At 36.4% G+C, this 21377-nt stretch overlaps 1 protein-coding gene across 1 annotated transcript in view; it reads right to left on the bottom strand.

The window, feature by feature from the left end:
* The window catches only part of MMS22L (MMS22 like, DNA repair protein), an 87184-nt gene that overhangs the window by 5796 nt on the left and 60011 nt on the right, over positions 1-21377 (bottom strand). The window contains exons 15-21 of the mRNA XM_085217607.1: positions 18464-18654; positions 15795-15945; positions 11116-11258; positions 10223-10365; positions 9950-10109; positions 7663-7832; positions 1360-1571 (exon numbers count right to left, since the gene is read on the bottom strand). Coding sequence (XP_085073733.1) covers positions 1360-1571; positions 7663-7832; positions 9950-10109; positions 10223-10365; positions 11116-11258; positions 15795-15945; positions 18464-18654 — 1170 coding nt within the window. The remainder of the gene's footprint in view (positions 1-1359; positions 1572-7662; positions 7833-9949; positions 10110-10222; positions 10366-11115; positions 11259-15794; positions 15946-18463; positions 18655-21377) is intronic.

Here is a 21377-nt window from a genome sequence, read left to right as displayed (position 1 = left end):
TGAAATTGGAACATCCAGAAGAGAAAGGTGGAGATAAAATACACAGAACATCAGTACAAAAAAAGTACTCCGAGAACCTGCAAAATGACTTTTAAATATGCAATATTAGTTACCATTAGCTACTCATACAAGGCATGCTCATTTGCTATGCAATGCGTTAATTAACAACTTTTAATAAAGCATACTTACACAACTTTTTTAAAATAAAACATTTCTATATTCCCTGCGCCATGTGGTTTTAACTCACTTTAATATTAGCATCCCTAGAATCTTCTGTTCCATTAATTTACTATGAAAACTGCACACTATTTTTTGGGGGTGGTATTCTTCACTAAAATGATTATCTGACCTGGATAATATATTTCCCTGGTTCAATTTCCTCCGTGCAACAGCAAGATATTCATTAGCTTCTGTATGTAAAAAAGGCCAGCAAACTCTGTATGCACTTACGTATAGATCTAGTGACTGCCTCCTGACCACCACACAGTTTATAAATCAGACTAAGATATTCTTCCCAGATCACTAAGAAATGTTTCAAGTTTTACAAGTCACCAAATGCCACTACACATTCAGAATTTGCTTTCCACAATAAGGCTTAAAATTCACACATTCATGCACACATTCACAAATGATTCTATTAAGATAAGAAAGTTTGAGTATTCATAAGCCAAAAAAAAAAAAGTATCGAGACTGAAATTTTAACTCACTCCCTTTATATGTGATAATATAGGCTTTACCTAAAGCACTATCTACTGTATCTACCTGAGATCATCACTAATATTCTTTCAATGAATGTGTATGCTCACTCTTCAATAAAGAAAAGTGCAATTACCTTAAATGTAAGCAACAACCTTTTATTTGAAGGAGATTAATTTTTTTCCCAACGTGGACAAAGAACTGCAGATTGTAGCTCTCCATCTCCCTCTTTCCATATCCCAAATTTTCTATTTCTCCTTGGTAGCTGGCACATCTATGTATATCCTGATATGTACAATAGCATCTAGTCCTCCCTTTCATGGGCAGCTGTTACAGCTATGGTTCTGTGATCCTAAACACAGCCTGAGATAAGCCATAGGATGATATGTATTGGAGCACTTGCTTTTTATGTGGCCATATGGTGTATTATTCTTATTATAGTCCAGACCTTCCATCCTCAATGACTTTCTCACCAGTCTCCAGATCGTCTCAGTTTTACTTTCCTGCTCTATATTCTCTGCCTTTTCTTATCTTCCTGTCCAACAACTTACAGGCTCTTCCTACAGCCTGACTATCAGTTACTGAGATGAGAACAGTGACATTCTCTTATTAGCTGTTTGTAAAATCTGAATAAGTGATGCTTTGTTCATCCCTGGGTCTTACTTTATGACATGCAGAGTGGTCTTTCGTAGCCGGAGCGCCTGAGGGACTGTGATGGAACTGCATAGAGCAGTCAACACAGGATGCTGCCCAGCTCCAAGTGCAGTTGGTGAAGAAGGGAGAAACCGTCCAAAATACTGTTGAACAATGCTCCCAAGCAGTTGATTTAAATAGGCCCCCTGAGCTTGGGACTGACAGCATATAAAGGACAGGCCCTGTAAAAGATAAAAAAAGGGAGAAGGAAATTGAATGACTCCTTATTATTGAACAAATTTGAGAACAATAGTCTAAATACTCATTACACACTCTATAAATTACTGCTGCACAAATAACTACCGCATGACAAAGAAGTATCAACAATTTGCTGCACCTGTCAACAAACCATCAAGTCTATGGCTAAAGACAGAACTAGCACAAGGCTTACAAAGAGAGAAAAATCTTATACTGGACTAACTAATATACTTGAAAGATAATCTTAAGACCACACAATCTTTCTTTCAAATCGGAAGTAAAACATTAGCTTTTCATGCCAGGGCTCAGTGCCCAAAAGCTACAAACTTCTTTTTCACTGATGTACGTGGTCTAATGAAGCTAGAATAGTAGTCTAACAAAAATTTTCTCATAGTGTGAACAAGTTAGAATAAATAAAGCACCGCTTTTTGAGGGAATTATTATTATTATTTTTTTAATTCATTTAGATAAAGCTAAAACTACTGTGACTTATCCAATATAATCTACATTGATGCAGAAAAATCTAGGACAGTAGAAACTTGTCTAAAAAGTGACTACACAAACACCACCTATAGATACACTGCATATATATGTAGATGTTACATCTGTGGGAAAATAAGTATTTCCTTTTAGTGGTAAAAGTGTCTATGAGAAAAATTTAAGAATTTACTCCCCATTCCTCGGGTTACTGAAAGGAAGAAGAAGAATGAATCGCTAAGGGAAAAAAAAAGAAAAAAAGAAGCCCAGCTATCTCCTATGACAAGGGCCTCAGTAAGCAGTACAAATAGAAGTATCTTCAGAATTCAGTTTTCACAATAGTTTTTCCCAACAAGAATAACAACACAAAAGAAGTCCAAGCACAGAGAAAGCAAATTCAACAGTACTTCAAGCGACCATTAGCACTACCTACAAGAAATGTGGGATGTCAGTGAATGAGGTACTTCAGGACCTGCCTGAAGATTTGCTGTAGGCAGCCCTCCTGAATGCACACATCCAGCAAGGGTTGAACTTCACATGCCTCTGGAGTTACTTGGAAACTTTGGTACACCCCATTGATAAATGTCACATTCCCCAAGCCAGGGAATAAGCAGTTCAGATGCTCTCAGCTATTTGCTTTACTACAGTAAATTTTTTTTTTTAGTAAAAGGCAGTTGCTGCTATATCAGAATTTATCAGAATTCTTAAGATGACTCTGCTTGGCAAGCAGAAGGCTCAGAAAGACTGCTAGTGATCATTTAGTTTGTAAGCGTGAGTGTTTGGTGTTTCAAGCGAGATGTTGCAGCAAGCATAATGAGGCCTACACTTTCTCTAGCCCAGCTCTCTCAAAAAAGAAAATCATTCCATAAACTGAACTGGCACTCTTAAGTCTCTAGAGTATTTCAACACTACAAAACAACATGAGAATCTATCTGATAGAAAGGACACAAAGAACATCATGATCTTACGGAGGATACCTGAAATAATGTGTAAGAGAATGTAACACCTGTGAAGAACTAATAATTCTAATCACTGAAATAAGACAATTCTTCAAACTGAGGAACAACAAATCCTACATAGTATCACAAAAAAAAAAGTAAAAAAACAATTGTTATTAAATAAGTTACTCTTTTTACATGAATGATCCTAATGATATTTCACCTATGAAATATAAGCAAGAAATACTAGAATTGAGATCTCTGAAGGCACAGATTAATTTTTGCATCTCTTGTAATAGTCTCATTTGAAGATAGATCAATAAGTCTAGACTGATCATTCATAAAAGCATTTTTATTTTTGAGCTGAAGTAAACTGATTCTTTTTTTTTTTTTTTTAGTTGTGGAATAGAAACAGAAGTAATCTGAAAAAGAAGGGAAGGATTGAATTTAATAACAACACCCTGCCACAAACATTATCAAAGATACTTGTTTGCCAGAGAGAAAATAAAAGGATGGAAGTTGCTTGAGACTTTTTTTCTTAATCATTTGATGAGGATAAAGAGTGTCCTTGATACTCAATAAGGAGAACTGTTGATGGAAATCCTCTTCATCCTGACCCTTTTTGGTGGGTCAGGCAGAGATGCTGCCTCTTAAAAAAACATAATTTTTAAAACCATGTAGTAATACCAACATCTCCCCTCAGTAAGGAGGAGTCTCATTTTTTTTTCCCATGCAGCACAACAGAAGTTACAAGTTTAGCATTAAACTGTTCTAAGATAGAAATTCTGTCTTCCAAATTAAAACAATGAGAAAAATCAACTATTTTGTGGGTAGCCAGAGCTCCCCTTGTCCAAAATGCACACCCCTATATGGTTTAAAAAAAAAAAAAATCATGAATCAGCCTCTACATATTAGAGAACATTTACAGCACCAAACCTCTTCAGGCAAGAATCATCAGATGGTTAGGCACCCACACTTCTATTGTTCATAGAAATTTCCATAGATGAACTTGGATTTCTCTTTTGGACATGAAAGCTCACTGACTTTAGCTCAATACTGTGCTGCTTATTTTGGGACTCTCCTTTTTCTTACAAAGCCTAGAGAGCAGCAGATCTGAACAAGGCTTAACGCCACCGTATCCCAAGTGGCACCAGGGATAAACTACCAGTGTTGCATGGTGGCTGCGAGCACAATGGCAAACTACCCTAGGCAGCATTGGCCAAGGGTGTAATTACAGGGAGGTCACAGAGTACTCTCTTCTTTTAAATCCCACTAGTAATTAACAGAGATGAAGCAAGCTACTGTTCATATGACAGAGGAAAGAAACACATGCTACTGGACTGCAATTCTGGACCAGAGATCTGAAAATAATCACATCAGACCCTTAGGACAATCCCTAGAAAGCAGATGGACATTAAAGAGTTGAGAGCACTTCTCTCCCTCTTTTTTTTTTTTTTTTAATTAACTGTTTTTAGTTATCTTCTGAGATTAAAGAAGGAAAAACAACAAAAACAAAACCCCACCAAAAACCAAAGACATTTGAAGAGGAGTAAGGGAGCATGACAACATCTGCTCCTCATTTCAACAGAAAGGCAACCGATTCCTGTGTATGCTCACTGCAGGAACCTTTTGTAGCCAGAGCTGCCTCTCTTCTGATTTATCCATATATCTGTAAATCACCTGTGGAGAGCGAAGAACCGATTAGTATGGATTACTGGAACTATTCACTGCAGAAATGCCAAGCTACCTAATGATGACTTATAATATCAGTCCTGCTGTTGGAATAAATCTGCTGTTCACCAATTAATGTTGTACAATTCCTATTAAACACATACTGTAATTCACAAGATGTATTAATAAGCCTGCTCAAATATCAGACCACAGATGTGGCTTGCAGGAGGGCTTTTAAAGTCTGAACTCTGACAAATGCTGAGCCTGCACAGGTCCATTAAAATCACTGGAAAATATATGTGCCAAGCACTACTTAAAATGAAGATCTTTTACCACTCTTCTGTATACAGATAGAAGTAAACCATCTTCTGTATTTGGTCAGGATTAACACTAATAAATCTAGCTCATTATTATGTATATTATGCTTATTATATGCACCTACACCATAATCTGCAAGATGTATTTAAACTATTATTTCTTCTCTAGAATAATTTTTATGCTCCAGTTATTTCCCACATTACTGGTAAACATGTGTCAAAACTCCTCCAAAGCATTCTCCAAGAAATCCATCAAAGATATTTTGAGTAATATGTTTCAACAGCTTACTATCACACAAATCAACTGTGTTTGTTTGTTTTGTATAAACAAAGGCAAAATAGCACATGATAGATTTTATATGCCTCATTATCACACAATTACAAATAGTCTCACAAAATTATGAAGTGATTGCTCATTTTTGTTCTTCCATGCTTTTCTTTTTGAAATTTTTCACTTAAACAACTCCTAAGATAATTTTGATTTTATGTCCCAACCTCATCTATTGGGAAGCATCTCTGCCTATGGAGGGGTGGGAGGATAACTAGATAAACTTGGTCTTTAGAGGTCCTTTCCAGCTCAAATCATTCTGTGATTCTATGAAAATCTTTCCTAGGTCATAAAATATTATCAAAACAGATGGTGCACAGTGAAATAATAAATATCGATATAGTAACCCTATAGGCAAAAACAAACAAAATCCCCCCCAAAAAACAGTTTAAAAGAGAATTAGGACTCTTGCACTAGAATACTGCTTTCCACCTCCATAAATGGGCACTGGACACAGGGTAGCCTCTCAAGGACAGTCTGATTAAATATTTCACAAGCGACTTAATTAAGAGAGAGTTTCTCCAGGAGGATGTGTTTTCTCTGTGTTTCCTCCTAGCATGGTTACATGCTCACACATATACTGTTTTACTGCTTTTCTGACATGGCTGATTCATTTATTTATTTATGCAGAGATTTTTGGTATTTGCATCAACTCACACATTTGAGTAATCCTCTATTCACAAAATCATTAAGCAAATTTAATGGGAATGCACATGGGGTGAAACAGAAGGAACTTATCCTTAGATCTACTTGGCTTAAGCCAATTGTGAAATGTTTACTTGAGAAGTCAGAGTTCCTAGAACTTGTGTGAACTCAAAAGAGCTCAGAAGCAACCCTAAGAGAATAAGTTTTGCAACTGATATTGAAATATTTTCCATTTTGCATTAACTCTAAGTTTTTCTAATAAAGGGTAAGGAAGTATTTCTGACTGGATGTAGAAGTCTGTAGCATTTTAAAATGTTGGAACCATGTACATAGAAACAATTAATAGAATTCAAAAGTTCAATATTGAAATAAAAAAATGAGTCTTGCTCTCTTTCCTCTCCCCCTCAAAGTGTTTAGTCAATATAATTTCTAGTTTTCTAGGAATAGCATTGTCCAAAATGAACTAGCTCAGATTAGATCATCTAGCTTAGCCTGAAAGCACATGGACTGAGTAGTAGATTGCTGAAGAGGCCCACAGTGGGGACATAAAGTCAGAGACTGACAGAGAAGACAGGAAACAAAGGTCTACGACACTTGAACTTCAAACCAACTTGACTGGCTTCACATTAAAACTACATCTCTATGTGCAGACTACAAAGGAACAGCTGTCTCTGACTAAAATACTAAATTAGCAAGCAGAGAGTCACACTCTGTGGTAACATCAGTGTCCAGACAGTCCTACATGTATATAGCTTCTGAAAATACCTACAGAGAAGAAAAGCAAGTCATATCTGCATGCCATCATATTCATTTCCGTATGACGTGATCAATCGTAATGCAACTTTTGAAAGAGGGAATTAATCCAAGGGATGTTTACAAAGTCACCACTGCATTGTTTCACAATACAATCCTGTAAGTAATCACTTAGAACTACAGTCTAAATGAATATTAGAAGGGAAGGGGAAAAAGGAAGCAGCAAGGGGAAAAAAAAAAAAAAAGGTTTTACAAGGTAAAATATGTTGACTTATTTTCAAACTACATCCTCTTCCTCACTCACAGGAATTAATCCCTTTCTATAAAACAAGAAGCCTTTCAGGAGCATAAGGTAAGCTGAGGGAAGAATGGGAGAATGGGAAAACAACAGGATGCAAAGCTTGACTCATGTTAGCATAAGCAGTAGAAAAGGCATTTGATTCAGCAAAACGAACCCTCAAACTATTAAAATAAAACAATGCCATAATATGCAGAGCGCTGTCTTTTGTTACTAAGACCAAAGAAAAATTGAGTAGCTCATCTTTAATTATCTACAGTTAACAAAATCAAGGATGATTTAAAGCATTGCTTTGCTCTGTCATCTCCATAAGTGTCTTGCTATATATCACAATTCAGTGTTTCAGAAATCTCTTGCATGAGACACAGCGTAAACAGCAGGTTGGCTATAAGCCTCTCTATTTGCAGCAAGCAGAACAGCAGCTTCTGGAGTGTACCTCAGCATAGGTGCACGCAATGACAGGAAAGCCAATGGAGTGGCAATTTTCCTTCAAATTCTTCAAGAAAAAAAATCTTCTCTTGCTGCTTCTTTAAATTCAGCCAGCTCTTGTTTGATTACAGGAAAAAAAAAATAAGAATATCTTCTCTGCTGCCTGAATCTTTTCCTAAAGCTACATTTGTCAGCTGATAATAGACTTCACATATTTACCTGAAGATAAAGGTGTAGGCTTTCCTGAATGGCAGACAGTAAAGCCCCAGGCAGCTCTTTGTCCTGCTGCAGCACTGAGTGAGGCAGCAGCAAGCAATCTACGATGCGGAACAGGAGTTGCTGTGCTTTGGAAGTGCCCAGTATTGGTGCCCAGAATTTTACAAGACATCCTGTAGAAAGAGCATCAAGAAAATCCAAAGCAATTTACAATCAGGGAAATAAAAAAAGCTAAGAGAGCCTAAAAAGGAAAAAAGAAAGTATGTTGAATAGGTCATCCAAGAATAACAACAGCAACTGTCTCATTCTCACATACTATTTGCATGGTATTCCCTTAGAAAAAGCTCGGTGAAGAAAAAGTCCATATCCTGTTCACCAACATCAAGCTGTTTCAATAAATTACAAGGTGTTGTAGTACAGTAAAGGTAAAGAAAGGACAGCCGCTCACTGTCCTCCAGAAAAATTAGCTAACCTTGGTACAAAACGCTCTGCAATCAGCAGATGTACACCCAGATCACACAGATCTTACCACGTGCATTGATCACATTAGAGGCACTGCCTTTGCCTTCCACTCATATTTCTAACAACAGCGTGGCCACCTTAGCAGCTACTCACTTGTTCAATGCTAGGAAAACATTACATGTCTTCCAAATAGTATTTAATTTGGTAGATTAACGGAATGAAGGCCACCTGACTCCACTGAATGAGTACTCTCTCCAGAATGGTGTGGGCCAAGTCCGAAAAATGAGAGTCTCAGAGGATACATTTTCTACACATTAATGTATCATTTGCACAGCTTTGAGACTGTTGTAAGATTTTCATTTGTAAAAGAAAAAAAAAACAAAAACAAAACCCCAAACAGTTAAAGGGTGTTGGTGTGTAAATGCCCTCGCTTTGCAAAATTTATTACAGATGATAAGAATTTTTGAGAAAATAACAATATGCTTGAGAGTGTTAAAATACAGATAAAATAAGGTGTCTCACTAAGCAGATTCCTATGTAATAGTTTTCAGAAACATTCTTAAGGTAATATTTGATTAGAAGCGACAAAAAATTGCTGGAAGGAAACTCCACAAAAATATGTTTAAGACTTTGAAATTAGTGAGAAATCAGAAGTAGGCTGTTAGAATCTACAAACTCATTTGTTACCATCTCTAAAAACAACGAAAAACAACATTAATCTTGTGGAGTTAGAGAAAACACCATGATCAATCATAGAGAATGAGAACGACCACTTAACAGTACATCTAATAACATCGTCTGAGCTTCCTGTTTTGACAGATACATGCTTATTTTGGCTAAAAGTATTCCTTCTGTTATCCTTGCTGTGATGTATGGGACAGTAGAAGACACAACTTGACATGTACAGTATGTACAAGTGGAAAGATTTTTGATTTGTTATGAATCTTGCTTTGTCCTTATAATTTAATGAGCTCACAATGCTAAGAAGTGATTGAAATACACTAAAATATATTTTTAAGCCTTTTTAGAATCTTTTTTCCTGAACTAAGAAGGAAGTAGAAATTCTTGTGCACAACAGCCTGGCTGAACATTAGCCATTTCAAAATACATGGATCTTGCAACAGAAAAGTAAAGTACTTTAACAAAATTGAAATTCCATTACACTTTATGCAGCTTCTGCATGGCAGTAGTGCTTTACACTCTCCTCCTTTTAGTCATGATATATACTATGTATGTATCTGCATGCTGTTTTTAAGCTGAATTAATGTTTACTCTAATTCTAAAGCTAAGTGAACGAGAATCACTCAAAACAAGCAGCTTTCTTATTTTCCCATTCTATCAGTATTTCTATATTTTAATGAAAAAATAGTAGAATCTGAGTTTTAAGAAAGCACAAGCTGTACATAAGGAATTGTAAAAGGATGTGTATAACATCCCTAATTTACTTAAGCAGACCCATCCGCTATCACTGCTCCAATGAATATGATGTTATATTGCAATCCTGCTCAACTGAGTTACTGTTTCTGATTTTGTTTGGTAAAACAAGTTGTTTTTGGTGCCAAAAGATGTTAAAACATCTTAATTTTGAAAATACTGATTTGCAGGGATAATTTTAAAAAAAATCACAAGGAAGATTGACTTCACAGCATCAGAATTAAAAAAACAAAGAAAATTAGTGAAAGAAAATTATTTAACTGTAACATCTTGGTGACTTTGCTTTTTTAAACTGTTAGATGGGCAGTACAAAAACCAGAAGTATTAAACAACACATTTTACAGTTTCCTTACAAAACGGCTTCCTAAAAGAGAAAAGGTCGCAAAATAATTACCTATGATCCAATATGCAAGTTGCAGACCTTCTGGAGGCCCTTTTGCCTTCAGATAAGGTTTTACATACTTTAATACATCACCTAAATACTCCAGGGCTTTTAGTACCATGGCAGATTTTTCAGGGAGCGTCTGAAGGCCACTGTAAGTTCGACCAACAGCCTGAGAAAACAAAAACATCAAAATGATTTCTTTTTGTACACACAAAGCAAAGCTAATATATAATTCCTTTTCATTTAAGTTGCACCATGAATTAACATAAAGATATACAGTACCTTAATGAATTGGACAAGAGCATTTTTAGGATCTTGCTTTAAAACTGGTTCTTCAACACGAGCCTTTGAGAGAATGCTTTCTACTTCTTTGAGTTTAAAAATCAGTCTTGTCATTTCAGTAAGCTGTTCCATATAGGCTTTCCCTGATTGTTACAAGAGAGCACAGCAGTAAATACATCACACAGTTATGCTTTTCTATTTTAGTCACAAAATCATAAAGTGAAACATGATTTTAAAGCATCTAAAATATGGATTCTGCAACTGACAGTATTTTTCTTGACAAAGAATGCGTGTCTGAAGTAGTCATGTTTCTAATACAGATGCACAAGAATGAAAAATATTAAAGATGGATAACCAAGCCTTTCATTTTCCTAATGGTTTTCTTAGAAATCTACAAAACGTGCATAAAAGTAGTTGCTGTAAGATGTATTCTACAGATAATTAGAACTGCAGTGTTTTGTAGAAAAAATGAAGTATTGCTCTAAGACAGCAAAATATTCAATGTAAAACAGAAAAAAATTACTTGCAATTGGATTTTTTTTTTTTTTCTTTTAGGGGGTTCACAGCATGATTTCCAACTATTTACTTCAGATTTTCACTTTTTCAGAGCAGTTTCTCCATGGGGGAAAAATAGCTTGTCTCCTTGGGAGCAAGTTTTTGTTCTTTGCTTCCAAGGAAACAAGCTCTTTTATCTTTGTTTGTGATAAATTTGTCATACGCAGAGCAGGCAAGCCATCAATAAATAGCACAAACAGCGCAAAGAAACACAGTTTGCAATTAGGTAAAAGTCAAGGAATACAAACAAAAATACATTTTGTAATTAGCTAAAAATGTCTGCCTGTTTTGCAATACAGAATTGTTACTGCAAACATTAGGGAAATGTGAACACTTACCAACTGTTCGCTCAGCATCTGTCTTGGCCAGCGAAGCACTCGGTTGATCTATGAACATTTGCAAAACGCATCGAAACCAAGAACGCACCGTCAGAGCTTCATAGGATGTGTATCCCATAGTAGAAAAAGCTTCACACAGTGCACTGCATCGGTAGCAGAGGAAAAAAAGGTTAAGAGATTACTGAAAGTATTGGAAAAGGTGGCAGAGTGTCTCATTTGGCTCTCCACGTATAGAAATACAGAATTAGAAATAAAGTAAAGTAACTGAAAAGGAAAATTGACATTTCTCCTGTGTGCTTTGGGGATTTTGCTCGCGATATCCTGACGCCTAAATAGAGGTAAAGCAATAAACTCTGTAATGCCACACCTAGGAACATAAAAGCACACAGACAAATGCATTCACGTTTCCTCTACATTAAACAAAAGAAAGGGAGAAAAAAATTCACAGTGTGGAATGTCTTATTCCAACAACAGACAACTTCATAGTTCATTCTGAACTGCCAGCATACAACACAGAACAGTTTTATCTGAATCAGGTTAGAACTTCAAACTGATGCCACTTAAACTATCCCAGCCTCCCACAGAAAGCTAGCTCAGGTACCCCAAACCACTCTGAAGTCTGCTCAGTCCCAACTCCATGTAAGGCGGAAAAGATCTTTAGCAAACAAAGACAGGTTCTGTTAGATAAGAGAAGAAAACATAAAAAGGCAGCAAGGAGATGAGAAAGGAAACTGCTATGCTTGATGTACAGTTGAAAATGTATATATGTATACATTTATGTATGTATTCACACACACATCAAACTTGCTGTACATACTTTCAATCATTCACTCCTGCTCTTTCAGACAAGAGACAGGCTGGAATCAATGGCACCATCAACACTTGATGTACAACCGCACTACTCAGCTGCTCAGCATTGCCAAAGTTCTATCTGCCTTACCACCACAAGGAGCTGCTGTAGTGACTTTTTCCTAAGTACATCGGTCCCGTATAATTAACTCTGCAGAACCTCCTTGCTAACAGACAGCAGATCTGTTCTATGCCCTGTTTGCAATTCCTATGAGATGAGCTCCTCGTGTGCTTCAGGTCAGTGAAATTTCTTGAAAATAGCTAAACATTTTTCTTCGAGAGATTCTTCCTCAGTCAGTCCTAGGTGCTTTGACTTTAATGAAAAATGCTTGTACTCTTTTCTTGATATATGTACATATAAATCCACTTATTTTCTACTGAATTTTTACTCAGGCTTGCAACAGAGTGTCCAGATGGACCTGTGGAAGCCAAACTGGATTCTGTTCCTCACTGAATATCATTAATAAAGGTTTTTGGTTTCTTCGTTAGTTTGTTAAAAGCAATGACAACTGTACATTTTGTCTGAACATCCCTGTTGAAATGCAATTGATAATAAGGAGACCAAGTGCAAACCACAACCAAAAACTACAAGTTTGAAAATTAAATTCCAAAACAAAAACCACCAGGATGCCTATGGACATTGTGCTCTTTGCAGTAATGTGTAAACAACAAAAAAATCCAACATAACCCTTACATAATTTGGATGCACGCAGCTAGTCTCTGTGGACTCACAGGATTACAAAAACACTCTGCTGCAGATTCATCCTTATTTCTGTTTCTTCCTTGCAGGTAAGCCACTGAGGCATCTTCCTGAAGCTGGAGAGAAATATGTTCCCACTCCTTCAGAAAGGAAAGAACAGCAACTATCTGCTATAGGCATGATGAGTGGTTCTTTAAATCAATGAGTTTATGCACATGCTTGAAGATAATTTAAATCTGTTCTAATACTACCATGTACTACACAACACTGACTGGGAGAAGGAACTTTAAGCACTACTGCACTAGAAATACCAAAGCTTGTGCACATGTTCCCAGGGGCACAGCTTGCCCATCAGAGCTTTTATTATCAACACTGAAGTAGCTGATAGGCAAAACAGAGCTTCCATCTGAAAGAGACTAGGCTGAGCTTGCAGGGTGTATAACAACATCAGCAACAAAATAATCTTTTTACTTTTTAACTGAGAATGTTTGATGTGAAAATTATCACAGCACAGTAACCATGAAGTCTTAAGATTCCAGCACTTGAGACACTTTGATAACTTTTGCTCTACAACTGCCTAAGGTAAATAAGTACTTGAATCATACTACAAAAAAAAAAAAAAGAAAAAAAAAAAAAGAAAAAAAAAAAAGAAAAAAAAAAAAAGAAAAGCTGCCTTATTAGCATATAAGAAAATGACAGTATTTAGAGTACAATATATCTGTTAAATTCTATCAAATAAAGTTGTTCTTTCACAAGGAAGTATGAGCTCCTAGTACTTTGCTGATGAAGCATGAACGTACGTATTCTAGGCTCACATACTCCAATTTCTACATTGCTAGGCAATTTTGACAATTCTCCTTGATATTTGGCAATTGTAACCTTTGCTTATGGGCAAAAATATGTGCCTTGGTGCAAGGGCTTTATGTCCCATGCTCCCAATGAGAGATTTCAAGAAAGGAGCAAGACAGATTCAGAAAGAAAAAATGAGAGTAAGACAGACAGAATGAGAACAAATGAGAGAGAACCAAAAAGAGAGAGAATATACACACATGTAAGCAGAAGACATATCCATCACCACTGAACTATGAAACCATTATTATTTCCATTGGGTTTTCTTGAAATGAAACCATGAACATAACATTTCCACTTATTCCATAGCACAATCCACAAAAGGAGAGGCAAGAGCCTCTCATTCCTAAACTGGTGTTTGGAAATTAAAGTATGACTTCTTTGGAGCCCAAGATTCAACCTTCGGTCTTCCCAATTCTTGCACAAGTATTCTAACTACTCAACTAGTGAACACACATTAACTACCATCAGTGCTAGCTGCATTTTCAGATCAAATTATGGCAGCAGGGCCATAGGGGGAAATCAGTCATATATGCAGGTTCTCTGCTTGTTAACGTAAACACTTGAAAGCATGAATGCTTAGGCCACAATTCCAAATAAAACTACTCATCACAGTCAGGATGGCAATATATTTGTGGATACATATAAAATGATATGTAGAGTGTTTAATGAATATTGCTAATATATACTTAAGTCTACATAAGGATAATAACGTATACTTAAAGTATACGTAAGAATACAAGGAAAAAGTTTTTCCATGAAAAAGGTAGTGAAGCACTGGAACAGGTTGCCCAGAGAGGTGTGGATGCTCCCACCTTGGAGACATTCCAGGACAGGCTGGACGGGACTCTGAGCAACTTGATGTAGCTGAAGAGATCTCTGTTCATTGCAGGGGAGTTGGGCTAGGTGACCTGTAAAGGTCCCCTCCAACTCAAATGATTCCATTCTATAAAGTAACTGATTTCACTGAAGTGTTTACTGGGAGAACTGGTAATTAGCCCTAAGCACCTATACAGTACTAAAATTCCAGTTTAGGGATAGAAGTATTTTCTTGATCTTACCTCCTGAGTAATAGATTTAAATTATAAATAGGTAGTTGCACGTGTTCATCTCCTACTTTATTCAACATGTGTATTTGAAACCCTTCACTGACCCGACAGTGCTTATCCAAGAAAAACACTGCAAATCTAGAGACTGCATGCTATGTTCCTAAGTACAGTATTTACCCCAAAAAACAAGTAATATATTTCAAGTATTGTGAAACAAAGAGACAAAGACACACTCACTCCCTCATCTCTCACCTCTGCTTCCAAAGCCTGATTCAGTAATAAGGGAACACACCACGAAAACAAATATTACCCCAAACCATCCATCTTAGGCTTACATGGGCCTTTTAAGGGAAGTAAAATTTCTCACCTATATAAAATTCTAACTGTACGTAGTCCTGGGCAATGTGTTCTAGCTGACCCTACTTGAGCAGATAATGGGACAAGTTAGACTATTTGAGCTTTAGAGGTTCCTTCCAACACCTAAATAATTCTGTGAAAATTCATCATTGGTATGTAAAACATACGAATGTGATAAGTTTTCTTATCCCATTATTTAATTTAAAGCATTCATTTAGCAGGTCTCAGAAACCAGAGCTCCATGAACATTAATATGTGTTCAGAAAGTGTTTCAAGCTTGTGAAAAAGAAAGTTTTAATGCATGCATTTTCTGACAATCATTTTCCTTATATTTTCAATATTATTCAACCCCTCCTCCTCAGCTTCCTGCAGAACTTCTTCATTTAAAAGAACTCAAGACATTTTAATATTAATATTAACTACATAGTGTCTTCAGACTTCTCCAATAACGTCTATTTCAACTTATTATAATAAGATTTAAGATTTTTTTGTTAAATGTAAATGGTATAAGAAGAATAAGACCAGTACTTTTAAGAAGAAATTGTAGAATTTATTAAGTTTCAAATTAAAGTGCAGCTGGGTGAGGAGGCTGACACTTTGCCAAACCCATTCTTACCTATTGCCCTGATGTATTTTGAGCATCCTAAACTATTTATATGTAAAAACAAGAAATCGAACCAATGCAACTAACACCTACTACATGCCATTAAATTCCAAGACAATGTGATACTTTCAAGAAATCCAGAACTTTAAAAGACTCTCAGAACTGAGTGAACTTAATGAAACATTGCTGTTTGAAACATTTTCCCAAGTCCAAATAAGGAATAAGAAGGTACTGGAAGAACTAGAAAGAACAAGTAGTTGCAATTTTTCACCTGTTTTGAATTAGGTGACTCAGATATCTAGACACCAGGTGAGGCCACACCATATCATCCCATCCAAACAACTGCATCATTGATAGAACAGGTTGTGGCTGAAGATCTGATAGAGCTTTGCTGGGTATATCCAATGCCAACAGTGCAAAACCTGATTTAAAGAGAGAAAAACATAGTATCATGTTAATAGTTTATAGTAATTTCCTGTTTAACAAAAAATGAAACACAAAAAAAAACATTTAAAGTTAATTACAAATAATAATGTACATTTCCAGAAGTACTAGAAATCTCAATTAGCACTGGGCAACTACTGGAACAGGTAGCATTTGTAGTGGAAATGCAAAGTCACAACCTGAAACAGCAACTGAGCACCTGATGGGAAGGCAGGGCCAACCAAAGGGAGCTCAGATGAATGCAATGCACCAGCGTTATCGAAAGGTGTGGAGCCAGGATCCACCCCTTCCCAGACCTCATTTAAGAGTTGGCAGTGGAGGCAAGGGCATTTTTTCTGGAGTTTTTGCCTACCTGAGGCCTTCCAAAAGTAAGCAGTTGTTTTCCCTCATTTCTGTAGCTGTTGCATGTGGGCTCAATCTTATTTGCTATAACCAAAGACTTTTCACCTCACTATTACCATAGTACTTTCCATTCCATTATAGCATTACAACATCTATGTGCATGGAAAAATGTAGCCGTCTCTATAGAGGAAGTATAGCTTCACTCCTGTGTCCCTTGTATGAATAAGTACTAACACAGATTTATATTTGGTTTGGTTTTATTTAATTTCCCATAGCTCTTACAGGGGAGAGCCCTATTTAGAGGATGAACCAGTAGAAGCTACAGATCTAGAAAGTGGAGTAGTACTACTTGGCCCACAGCTTTTGTTAACAAAACATAACCTTCTGCTATTCCTGCTAGACTTACTGTGGAATCTATAATCACCACTGCCAGCATAAAAGTTATTATGGTACCATCTTTATGCTGTAAATAACAAATGTGTTTAATGTAATCTGAAATGATGAAGGATTATGTGATAGGAAGCGAGTAACATCAAATAAGTTGGGAAAACTATTTTGGAGGGCACCGAAATAACAAGCTTACTGTTTCCCAAATTTTCCAATACCACTTAAGTATCAATGTAATAATAACTAATTAAGATAATTATTTACAGAACTGCTTGCATTGAGAAGCCCACTTTGATTTTGACAAAAAAGGCTAGTTTTTAGGAACATCAACAATGAGGGTGCTGTAATTAATGGTGTAGGGATAGAGCATCTTAAGCTATGAAGGACTTAACATTTCCTTATGTGCTTTAGAATGAAGAAGCTCAGAATGAGTCCCCACTCTGCTTTAAGTGAGGAAGCAATTTGTGCCAGCCTTCTCCCAGATTATCATGTTGTTTCTGCAACATCCACCATAACATTGGTGAGAGAGAAAAGGGAGACAGAAATGATAATGCGAGACTCAAGCTATTTGCCTGGCAGGGGGAGCAGGAGAGCTATGAGTCTCTTCTGTGGGCTGCAAACCTCTAAGGCAAGAAGCTCACACAGTGTGGAAAGGGTTTGCCTTATCCTGAGTGTAGATGTGCCTGACACATCTATATAAAGCAGGTCACAACTGCACTCTACTACTTCTAAGCAGAGTTTATAACAGGCTGCTCTTCTTGCTATTTTACTGTGTTAATATAAAATAAAAAGAAGTAGCACTGTAGGAAATGAATGAAAGTTATGACACTAACAACCTCTTCCTTTGATTTGTATTGGTGTTTTCTATAAATGTTTCAGCAGCATGAGACCACTACCACTGCATGCTGCCTCCTTCATTACAGTCACCTACTAACTACTGCCGAGCTGCATCAAATGAAGGGTCTTTTCATGTTTCTATTACCAAATCAGTGCTTCTGAGCTTATCTGAACCTAATTCATATCATGATGGGGAGAAAAGACAACACATTTTTCTAAAATCTCTGTATTTCAGCTAAATGGATAGAAGATAATTGTAACTGCAGAATACAATGCTAACTACTGACAGTAAAGATCAAAATGAGATTTCTTTTTATTCAATGACATGCTGATTCTCCTGCTGCACATCGAGTACACATACATATGGAATATTGTCTTAACGACTAACTCCTCAGTGCAAGCAAAATGAAAAATTAAATTGAATTATGAAACAGTTTTATGACCATGACATGACCATAAAGGTTCAATGAAAAACAACAGTCATTTAATCAACCTTTTAAACTGTCTTCATCTGTAAAATAAACAAAACAAAAACTGATTGAATCACATGCATAGTGAAAGGAATAGTCAACACAAAGTTATAATAAGCTTCTGCAAAAAGATATAAGTTCTAGATACAGTGAAATAAGTTATTCTCATTGCTATCGTATAGCATTTGCAATGATGTTCATGGTCTGTGACTAGAAGAAAAAAATGTCAGGCTTGTGTGGCTTCAAAGTCCTTTGGACTTCTCAGTCTGGTTATATTCTATCAGCTAATTCAGTACTACATTATTTGGTCTTGTTAAAATATTAAGCATAGAGTCTAATTTTTTGCAATTATGCATATTACTACATGGAAACAGAAACATCCCGATGTAAAATCCTTGAAGTTTGTGATCCAGAACATAATGGAAAAAATCCAGTGCTTGCATGGAGGGTCAGTGCTAACCTGCAGCTGTATCAGCAAGCTGAGGGGAAGGTGGCATCTGTGACATTCTCTGGCTCTTCAAATAGGGAAAGAAATTTCTCCAGAGAGCACTGGCGACAGCAAGGTGGTGCTCTTTAGCCACTAATGGGAGCTGAGCATTTGAGTCTGCATTCCCTGTTTGAAGTCCCTGGCTTACACGTTTGTGCACACTCCTAGGGAGAAACAAAAACAATGTTTACATACAATAAATGAAAAATTCAGATATTTTAAAAATGCATTTACAACTACTTTAAACGGTAGAGACTGAGAACGGAAAAATCATTTGTGTAATTAAAACCTTTATGCGAAGGCATTATGCATACCAGTTATTTGATGGATGAACGATGGCATATTAAGCACCATAAAGTTAATGTTAATTACTAATGTCAACCATTAATTATATGCTTTTTAATATGTCAGATCAAAATGAGGAATAGGCAGTTTTAAAATGAATATCTGCATTTTGCAACTGCTAGCATGACAGGAAAGTCTGCTTACTATCCAACGCCAGCTGCTTTTTAAAATTGTTGCCAGTAAGGTTTTCGGGTAGCGTTGTGCACAGCAAATAATGGCAAATGATTTTGATCAATTGTAAGGCTTCCTTTGGAAACTTATTTCTCATTTGTAAAACCTCACTAGATACAAGTTTTGATAAGGGAAAAGATTCATTTTACCCTGATGCGCTGCAGACAATTAGGTTTGACAGCAATGCCCACAGCTTTGTTAGTACAGTAAGGACAAAAGTTACCACTACACATAACTCCCATCTCTTCCTGAGACAATGTGGCATGAATTCAATAACGCACTCAATTTTCTTTGATTCTTCTAGTACCATTCCTGCAACTTAATCTAATTTGGAAGTTGTGACTTTCTAGAGGTTTAATAGAGATACGTCTGCAGGGAATCAATGTTCCCAGAGAAATGGGGGCTGGGGGGGAAGCATTAATAAATTTGTCTGGTAGAGCAGGATAGGAGGCATTATGGCACTGGGCTGATCAACTAAATAACAAGCTTATTAAAAACAATCCGTAGGAATGCACTATCATTCCTGTTCCTATTTATCTTCTGGTCAACTCAATTGAGATTGTGCATTAAAGCACAGGCAGCATTATTACATTTGCTTTATTAAATTCCATAAACAGCACTCTAAAGTCAGAGTCAAGATATTTATAAGATAATGGCAAACAGCAGAGGCATTGAGACTTATCTTAACACTAATATTTGTAGACTATAATGCATTTTTTAATTGCTGTTGTCAAAATTGCAGGAGTTTCACAAAAACAGTTCCCCTAGATATTCTTTCTGGGCTCACCCTAATTTGAAATAAACAAAAACAAAAAAACTCCAGTCCCCAGTGCCCCCCTGGGAATGTGGGAAAACTATGAAAGAATTACACAACTCACAGCACTCATTAGGACATCTGAAATGGAATAATTTTAAATAAAGAGTAGGCTGGCTGCAAGGCCTTCACTTACTAGGGTTGATATTAGAAAAGCATCTCATTATACCAAATTAATATCCAAAAATTCTGCCTATCACATAGTTTAAAACATAAAACACACTGGATGTCAAAGGTAACGATACTTTATGCCTGCCTTCGGGCATCCATTAGTTTCAATAGGACAGACAGTGAGAAAATTGAGAATCAACTACTTTTTAAATAGCTACGTTTAACAGACATGGAAGGGTATGTAACATTAGGAGGAATCAAGGGTATTTTTGAGAGACAGCATTAGTCCAAACACAGAACAGAAGCTGGGGCTTCTAAGTCCCTGTGTGACTTCATGTAATTCATATAGCCTTTCTTAGCCTCAGTTTCCCAGCCATGATATTTGGATAGTAAGAGAGCTTACCCTTTAAAGATGCTGTGAAAACAATCTATGCTTAGAAAGTGAGGATTATATTCAGCATGTCCATTGGTATTCCTATTTACAAGGTATATTCTCCAAGTCAATGTGAATTGAAACAGAAGCAAGATTAGCATTAAAAAGTCAAGCAATACTTCTTTGGGAGTATCTCTTATTAAAAAAAGACAAAGTAAAGGTACAGAAACTGTGAGGTCTGGAGGACAGTTAATGAATAAGCAAGAGTAGGACTGGAAAAGCAAGTTAAAAATATATTTTTGTCCATTAAACAAAGAAAGGTAAACAGTAAAAAGCACAAAGCAATTCTCTGTTGTTTTGTTAGGAAAGTATGATTCCTCATAGTGCAGAGAATCAAATCTCCAAGACTAAATTGTGTCCAACTTACACTCAGACTAAACTGTAAAACTGCACAAAGACCTTTTTGTCTCCTCTAAACTGTCTCTTCAAAGAAGGGTGGCCTGCATCTCCTTTAGACATCTATGCAAAGTAGAAGGGTGTACAGACTCCCAAAGTAAGGTAATACATCTCTGTGTCAGTGGAAGGGCAACACATACAAATCAGTATTTATGTTTATTCATAGTAACCTACACAAATGCTTGCAATAACATAAATGCTTTGGATCGATGGAGCATCAATACGTGCTGTGGTTTGTGTGGCCAGCTGCTTCCACAATTAAGTAAATTTATTTAATTCCATAAAAATGCAGACAAATACAATTTTAGTTTTTATGCAGACTTTCACATTTTTCTGACAGTAGACAAGCATATCGTACAATACCACCCAATTTCTGAAAATACATATATTTGGTTTTTGATTACATGCAGATCAATGGACTGGAGTAGCACTTTAACTTGGAGATCTCCCTTACAAAATCTGCCTCTTTTTGCCTCAAGATTACCTGTGTTGTTTTGTGTTCTAATATACCAGCAGCAAACACATCATGCCTTATTTGAATGTTGCCATTAAGGAATTTAAAGTGAAAGATTTGGCTGGGGGAAGCTGAAGCTTCTTCAGCAATGCAAAAGCTTTGA

The sequence above is a fragment of the Meleagris gallopavo genome, chromosome 2 (assembly GCF_905368555.1).
Source record: "Meleagris gallopavo chromosome 2, MGAL_WU_HG_1.1, whole genome shotgun sequence".
NCBI classification, from domain to species: Eukaryota; Metazoa; Chordata; class Aves; order Galliformes; family Phasianidae; genus Meleagris; species Meleagris gallopavo.
This window is presented reverse-complemented; position numbering and strand designations above follow the sequence as displayed.